This window comes from Notamacropus eugenii, chromosome 2 (assembly GCF_028372415.1).
Source record: "Notamacropus eugenii isolate mMacEug1 chromosome 2, mMacEug1.pri_v2, whole genome shotgun sequence".
Taxonomy (NCBI): domain Eukaryota; kingdom Metazoa; phylum Chordata; class Mammalia; order Diprotodontia; family Macropodidae; genus Notamacropus; species Notamacropus eugenii.
Genome location: NC_092873.1, coordinates 265,881,934 through 265,890,982, shown reverse-complemented (window position 1 = coordinate 265,890,982; position 9,049 = coordinate 265,881,934). Strand labels below are relative to the sequence as shown.

General features: G+C 34.9%; 1 protein-coding gene across 2 annotated transcripts in view; it reads left to right on the top strand.

The window, feature by feature from the left end:
• WDR27 (WD repeat domain 27) overlaps positions 1–9,049 on the top strand; it is a 249,969-nt gene that overhangs the window by 123,013 nt on the left and 117,907 nt on the right. The window contains exon 24 of one of the 2 annotated variants that reach the window (XM_072643935.1): positions 2,349–2,447. The exons of the other annotated variant lie outside the window; for it this stretch is intronic. Within the exon in view, the coding sequence (XP_072500036.1) occupies positions 2,349–2,447 (99 nt within the window). The remainder of the gene's footprint in view (positions 1–2,348; positions 2,448–9,049) is intronic. 2 annotated transcript variants of the gene reach the window in all.

The following is a 9,049-nucleotide window of genomic DNA, read 5'->3' as shown; positions in this document are numbered from 1 at the left end:
TATAATTCCTCATTGTTTTCAAAAGGAGTTAGACCAATTCATAGCTCCACCAACTTTGCTTTAGCATACTTGTTTTCCAGTAGTCATTCTAACATTTTCCATTTTCAGCTTTTGTCATCTTTGTGAAGCTGATGGCACATGCATCATGTTGTAATGGAATATTTGTATTTTAGGAGAGCTGCTGAAATAAGGTATTAGAATGCCACAAATGACTAACTTGACATCTTGACATAGAAATGTTTACTTATCATTTAAAGATACAGTTGTCAAATACAGGGTAAAGATATATACTGATTGCTCTGGATTGGATTTTGATTCTTATGAGCACTTGGATCTTCCATCCTTCTTCCTTCTCTCCATGGAGACTATGCTCCAAACCTGGCAAGTGCAGCCTTACACACAATAGAGTATTTGTCAGTTATGAGGAAGCTACAATCACCCAAAAAAACAGACTGAAAAAATCTCCCTGTGGAAGTATCATTGTTTCAAAGGCTTCTGTTATTGTTGAAACAAAGAAATCTTTGTGTTTTAGGTGCCTACATGACAGGCCTGCTGGTCAGTAGCAATCCCTTGTTCCTATTTGGCTTGCAATTAAATTTGCTTCACAACCTAGCAATTTCCTCCTTGAAACTCTGTCCTCTCCACAATTCTGCTGTGTCTCTCCTCCTGTCAATAGGTGCTTGATTGGAGTCATTAAAAACTATCCCATGATCCAGCTCGTCCTTAGTAATGTAGGACCTGGACATCTTTTCTAGGTTGAAATACTTTATGCTATGCTAGAGTAGAGGGTTTTATTGAAGTATATAGCCACAGGGTTAAACCTGGGTAGGGAGAAAAGGGAGGCCAAAAGAGGATTGATAGATTGGGAGAGTAGGAAATAAGGGATAGCGTATAATGATTACAAAGCATGAGTAGAGGATATTGGAAAGGTATTGGAAAGATATTGGAAAAGGTAAAAGTAAAGGAGAGAATTTCAGGTATCAGAATTTTGGAGTATAGAACAGTTTGGTTGGATCTGGATGTGACCACAACGATGTTTGTCTGAAATAGATTTGAGGTGGGTGTTAAAAAAGTTGATGAATTTAAGAAACTGCTATGAAATGCTGTCATAAGAGCTTTTGGTGTAGATATTCAAGTCTTTCAGTATTTTGGTGGGGGCAGAATACTGCAAATGAGGTACTGAAGTCATGGAGTGAAGTCAGAAAGAGATATCAGGGATTGGGTAAATGACAATTAAAAGATGCTCCTTGAAAGGAAAGCTATGGCAAATTTGGACAGCATACTAAAAAGCAGAGATATCACCTTGTTAACAAAGGTCAGTATAGTTAAAGCTATGGTTTTTCCAGTAGCAATATATGGCTATGAGAGCTGGACTAAAAGAAAGCTGAGCACTGCAGAATTGGTGCTTTCAAATTGTGGGGCTGGAAGAGACTTTTGAGAGTTCCTTGGAGAGCAAGGAAATCAAATCAGTCAATACTTTAAGAAATTAATTCAGATGATTCATTGGAAGGTCAAATAATGATGCTGAAACTTAAATACTTTGGCCACATAAAGAGAAGATGGAACTTATTGGAAAGGACTCTGATGTTGGGAAAGATTGAAGGCAAAAAGGAAAAGGGGATAGCAGAGGATGAGATGCATTGATAGTGTCATGAAAGCAATGAATTTGAGCTTAGACTTTGGAAGATAATGGAGGATAGAAAGGCCTTCTATGTTATGCTCCATGGGTCATGAAGAGTTGGATATGAGAAGAAGGAGAAGGAGAAGAGACGATAATGATAGGGAGAGGTGGTGTAATTAGATGATATGAACTTAAAAGTAACTGAGGAATTGCAATAGGGAGTAAGAAGAGAAATTTATGTGGCAATGTTACCTGAGGTTCTGTGAGCCAGAGTTCGTGTTGGATTGAGGTTGGAAAGATTTTAGAAAGGAGTAGTCATGATTAGAGACTGTTGGTAGAGATATGGAATCCTTGGGTGGTAGACTGTTTTTAATTTACTGAAGGAGGAAGAGATTAGGAAGATTGTTTAAAGGTCTTTTCAATGTGTGTTCAAAAGAACACAGTGGAAAGGGAAGATTAGAGGTTATTGGAGGGCAGTAGTAGTGTGAGTAGTTTGATCCTTCAGAGAGGGAAAACCATACTCGTATAATTAAATTTAAAATACTTTTAAACCATCTTTTATATGAATATTGAATTGTCATTAAGCATTTACTGTTTGGCAGGTACTGTGTTAAGTACTGGGGCTTATATTTTAATGGCATTCTAGGAAACTAATTTCATATAAGTGAAAATTGTGTTGACTGAAATTATGTTGATTTTTCTGTGAAATTTTCATTTTATCTTTTAGGCTTATATATATGAGATGGGTTCAAGCACCTTTTCCCACAAATTGGCAGGACACACAGAAACAGTGATCAGTGTGGCTTTTAACCCATCAAAACCCCAGGTAACAGTGTATACTTATATGAATTTAAAAATAAAATACCATATATTTATTATGTATAAAACAACATATCGTGTATTTATATTATACATGAAAATAATATATAATATCTATTATATATAATTATATAAATATATTTAATGTTTTATTGATGCTATTTTAATAATAATCATTTGTTGTTGTTCCACGCTGATTCACACTAAACCTTCCTTTGCAACAAAACAAGTTTATGCAAACCAGACTGACAAAACTGCCATATCTGGCACATATTATTGTTGTTCAGTCGTGTTGTTGTGTACAACTCTTCATAACTCCTTGGGATTTTTGGTGTTTTTATTTTGTTTTGTTTTTTGCAAAGATACTGGATTGATTTGCCATTTCCTTTTCCAGCTCATTTTACAGATGAGGAAACAGAAGCAAATAGAACTTCAGAGACTTGGTCAGGGTCATGAAACTAAGTGTCCGAGGCAGGATTTGAATTCAGGTCTTCCTGACTCCAAACATAGCAACACCATATCCAGTATGACACCTTCTCTCTACAATAATGTTACATTTTTGTTTAGCCATTCCCTAGTTCATATATACAATTTCTTACTTCCTCAAAAGTGCTAATATTTTATATTTTCACTAATTATTTATACTTGATGAGTTTTATTTTATTTTGGATGCTAATTTTATTTTATTTTAGTTTGCTTGCTAATTTTAAAGTAGAAACATAGTAACAATGACTTCCATTGATATGGGAGGAAAGGTAAAATAGAATTCCTTCTTATTTTAAATTAAAAAACTATGATAAGAATGATTACCTGAAATGTAGGTAAAGATATCTATAAAAATATGACTATGTAGTATCATAGAATACTTGATCTTAAGGGACCTTAGAGGCCATCTAATTGAATCCTCTCATTTTGTAAAGAGGAAATTGAGGCCCAGGGGACTGTGACTTACCTAAGGTAAGTCATTTAGTGAACATCAGAGGTGAGATTTGAATCCTGTGTATTTGGTTTTCATCTCCATGCATATAATGCCTACATCTATAGATCTGTGTCTAGTCTCTGTCCTAAACTGCTGCCTAGAAATCAATACTGGGGGCAGGTAGGTGGCACAGTGGACAGAATGCTGGCCCTAGAGTTAGGAGGACTTGAGAACAAATCTGGCTTCAGACACTTACTAGCTATGTGACTCTGGTCACTTAATCCTTTTTGCCTTAAAAAAAAAAAAAAATCACTGCCAAAAGGCACCATCAGCAACTCCAACTCCTTATGTCCAAAATAGAATGTACCATTTTACTCCTTACCTCCTGCTGTCAGCTTGCCTTTCCTTTACACTTTACTATTTCGTCCATCTTCCTAGTCATTTAAGTTCATAACTTTAGAGTCATCTTTGCAAAATTCATGTCTTGAATGAACTTGTCTTTTCTTTGCTTAGAAATTTCCCATGGCTCTCTATTATTGCTTCTAGGATAAAACACAGACTCAGAATCATAGAGTGACAGAATTTTAGAGTTTCCAGGGACCTCATTAGCCATCTGGTTCAATTTATACCCAAAAGAAATCCCTGCAATTGCATACTCAACAAGTAGTCATCTAATCTCCTCTGTAAGGATGAGAAACTCAACACCCCTTGAGACGGCCTGTTCCATTTGGGACTGCTCTGTCAGAAGGAATTTCAGGACAGTAAGCCTAAATGGTTCTGTTAACTACTTCTACACAGTGCTCCTAGATCTGTCTTCTTGGGCCAAATATAATAAATATAATTTTTCTTCTTTATGATGGCTCATTTTATACTTGAATACTACTATGATGGTCACGGTTTTCTCTTCTTCAGGGAAAACATTCCTAATTTTCTAAACTATTCCTCCTATGATATGGACTCGAGGCCTTTCATAAGCCTGAATGTCTTTTTCTAGATCCTCCTAATGTCCTTTTTAGATGATGGGGCCCAGAAATTAGCACAGTACTCCAAGTGAGGTCTGATGAGGGCCAAGGATAGAGGGACTATATCCTTATTCCTGGAAGTAAGTCTCTCTTTATTCCTTAGCCTGACATTCAAAATATTCCCAAATCACTTATGTATTTCCAAACTGACCTCCCATTATTCTCTGAGTTCTGTGTTTCAACCAGACTGACCTATTTCATGTTGCCTGTATGAAATCATGTTTCCTTCCTCCACACTTTTGCATAAACTAGTTCCCTATGTCTGGAAATGCTGTGTCTTAACACTTCCATGCTCACAGAAATCTGACTTCCTTTCAAGGCTAGTTCAAGTGCTGTTTCCTGTAAAAGGCCTTTGTTGAATGGGATCATCCACCCCAAACTGCTTCATAATTATTTTATATCTCTTTTGAATTTATCAGTTGTTTTTTTCCTCCTTCTTGCAGAAAACAAGTTCCTTGAGGTTAAGGACTTCCATTTGCCTTTATATTCCCCCAGTTTCTGGCAATTAGGAAGCACCTAAATGCTAATTGAATTGGGTTGATTTGAATTCTGTCCAGCAGGAGCTAGCTTTAACTGTCTCTTGACAGAGGCAAGGTCAAGCTTTCCCTTCCAAGTTTCTTGTTTATGGTATCTGCTTCCATTCTCACTCTTGGCAAAAATGGGTAAGAGGAAGACAAAATATCAAGAGAGCGTTGTGTTTTCTAGTCATTCTGATTCCTCCTGAGTAGCTAGCCCATTTCTGGGTAATTGTTAGGCATTTAATACTATTTAAAATTCTAGTTAAATTGACATAAGGATGGGGTTGGCAGTGACCACTTTAACTCATTTTTATGGCCTTTAGCCCAAGAGTAAAGGGATAGGATATTCCATAAACATTCTTAATGATCCTTGCCTTAAAAAAATCCTTTTTAAAGAAGGTTAATACTTTTAAGCACCTTATATTTGTATTTCTAATTAAGATGTAAAGGAATGGTTTGCTTTACAAGAAAAGAGAATACTGATAAAATATATCTATCTATTTACTTCATTGATGTTTGTGCAGTCTTTAGTTGTAGCATTTACTGTACTGTAAATCCTAGAGATTAAAAGCTGTATATGTTCCCCCGTGAGAAAAAGAACTTAGATAAAATGAGAAGACTAATTAAATGTTTGTGTCTTTGTGTTTATATCCATACAACGTTTTCACTACAGGAAGCATTAAAGGATGTTGTTTATAGTTCATAATCTATAAAAATTGGAAACAGACCATCCAGATGTATATAATAACATCACTGTTTCTAAGTTTTGAATAAGAAGAAAAATCCAATAACAAAACTGTACCAGTGATTCACTAGTGAGTTGCAATCGACTAAAATATTTTAAAATTTTGATCGTAAATATAAACCAAACCTTAGAAGATTGTCTTTAATTTGTTCATCTCAGAAAGCTACATAAAGAATTGTAAAGGTTTTCTGAGCTGAAAAAATAATAATTTCCTTAGGTAGGCATTTGTTTAGTCGGTGTATAAAGTGTGACTACAGAAAAGACAGGAAATAGGAAGATTAGGGGCAAACTAGTGATATTTATAGGAAATGGGATAGATGAGGTGAAACTGAATTAGAGGTGTGATGTTATAGGTACTTTTTAGTACTATGTTTTTATTTTGCATATAAATTTTGTAATAGCATTTTGTATTCCTTCAAAGATATGTCTCTCTCTCTCTGTGTATGCATATATACAAAATATGCATGTGTACGTATGTATATATATTTCAAAGCATGAGAATTCAAAGCAGAATACTATTTATGGTATAAATATCTAACTTTCTTCATGTAACCTATAAACATTTTTTTTAAGACATTAAGATAAATGACATCAAAGCAAGGAGGGCAGGACAAGTGAGCTGATTGTAGGGCAGGAAAACAGAGTCTACTGCTGATAACCATTAATATGGTTGCTGCTTTGCAGCTACTTGCAGTCAGCAGATAAAAGTAGGCAGAAGGATCTGGCTTCTAGTTTGGCTTACTCTAGTACAACTGTCAAACTAATTATCCTTGAAAGAAGATGAGAGAGGATCAAATGAGACTTCTGTTTGACGAAATGTTACAGCTTTGTGGTTTCTTGTTTCTGGATGACTTTTTCTGTGTGTTTCTTATGTTCTTTTGGGTATGTGTCCCTGAGTAGGTCTTACACATCAGGTCATGTTGCAAGCTGCCCAGGGTCTTGGACACACAGACTCTAGAAAGGATTGGCACTGATGCTTGAGTCACAAGGTCAACAGTAGACGCATTCATTCTCTATTTTCTTGTGTATATTTATGGTCACAAGATCTAGACAGAAGAGTTGTAAACCACTTTTAGTTCTAACTGCCTAAGAGAAGAAAATGAAAAAGCAGCAACGATTAAGGGAAATATTTGGAGTTGATATCCTCAACTATTAATTTATTTGTGAATACTCTTTATTTATTAGTGTTGTAGAATGATATTAAGGAAATCATGACATGATAAAATCCGCTGTTGTAATGAAAGGGAAAGAGCATTGGGCTAGTAATAAAGAGATCTGGGATTTCATTCCAGTTTCATTACTGTCTTTATAGTCTTGGCCATCCCTTAACATTTTTGAACCTCAGTTTTGTCCTAGATAAAATTCAACAGCAGCATCTTCCTTACCTAAACAATAGCATTACTATAACGATATGATAAGTTATATCTGTAATGTGGCATTAGGTTAGTATAATCTGAACTATCACCTGAATTGCAAACGTGGATAAGACAATAGACTGAAATATTATTTTCAGTTCACCAACATGTTGAACATTACTATGGAAGAATCATAATTATTATGATTTTATATTATTTATATATATTTATATTATCATATCAAGGATTTCAAAATACCTAATAGCCTTTTATTTTTTAACCAAAAAAGCCTTTGATGGTGAGAAATGTTACATAATCCTAGTCCTTTGGCGGGGCATGATGTTATAGCATGGGAAAATTTTATGAAGATTTTCCATAGCAGCAAAATTCTTTGAATTACTTGGCATGTGCTGGTTCCCTAAACAAACACACTGTGTTCTTCAGATAAATGTTGTTCATTTGTATGCGTAGTATGAGGCAAAATAAACTAAGGTGCCTGGAATTATCTCTATTTCCAGCTAATTAGAGCCAACATTGATATAATTTTGAGGAAGGTTGATACAAAATTCCATTGATTCGTTCCTAGGCTACATCTTCATAGGCACCATCCTGACTCTAATAATCCTCTTTGCATAAGAATTCAGAGTTATGTGGTCATGAATCTCTCTGACAAAAGAATTTAGCCATAAAATTGCCAGTTGTTACTCAATTAAGGACAGCTGGGTTTGTATACGCTTTTGAAAAAAGTGAGTTCTCTTTCTTTGTTGACTAATTTTAAACTACCTATCATTCCTGTTTCACATTCCTCATCTTCTGCAGCTGGAGAGTTAAAATAAACAACTGAAAAAGTCCATTCATTACATCCTCTTTTTATCAATATCTTTTTGTGACAACATTGCGTTTCCATCATTGCCAGCTTGTCTCTTCTAGTCTATAATGAGTTGTTTCTCAATTTCTGAATATCTTTCAGCCTTTATAGTGTTGTTATTGGAGATACAATAACAATATAACTTTTGTGTTTTAAAACTATTATGAGGGTTACTTTCATGGGACTGTCATTTTTTCCTTTAATAAAATTTCCTATTTTCTGAATGTGGAGTTTGTTCCCCCTGGTTCCACCTTCCAGATCACTGTTTTTTCCTTCCTAAAAGATGCAGAATGACTAAAGCAAAGGACTGGATCAAGATAAACAAGGGACAGGGGCAGGAAGGTATATTAATGGGTCTGGAATGAGAATAAATTTTCAGCAAAGAAATGGGTGACTGAGGTGGCTTGAGAAGAGGGGGAGAAAATTTAGTCAAATACTGTATATCATAGATACAGTGGTTGAGGGAGATGAAAGTTTTTCTATTGGGTTTTAAGTCATACTTTAAGAATATAAGAATAATAAGAATAAGAATGGTTCAAGAATATACAAAATATTTGAAAGTGTTTAGTACTTTATAAATTTAAGTAGCTTAAACAATCCTTTCTCTGAAATGATGCATCAATAATGATTTACATTAATAGGCTATGAAATGCTATACTCTAAAATACCATAAAATTAAAAATGACACACTCTAAAATAATTTACAAAACTAATTAATTAATTAAAAGATGAAAAGTCACTTAAGTATTTGAGTAAATTCCATAGATTAAACCAGAACAAAACGTATTCCTTCAAAAACATTTAAATTAGATAATTATATTTCATTAGAAGGCATATCTCAAAAGAGCAATAAGTTTCAAGTAGGTTTTTAATAAGAATTCTAGTATTGTAATTATTCTTTTAAGTCCTCTATTCCTTCAGTAGCAGGATTCACCATCACATAGAACTGATTTTCCATTCACTCATGAAACTATTGTAAAAATGTAGTGAGCCTGTACTGCGAGCACTACACTGAGGTATGTATGGAGAATTTCCTCTGATTGCTGCCTCCCATCTCTTACTGCTCTAATCTCTGCTGGTAAGGCTGCTAGGGGACACAGTGATACAGTTTCCATCTGCCCCATTTCAAGGCCCCCCTGCCTTTCTCTTTGACCTCAGACATTCTATCTCCTGTTGTACCTG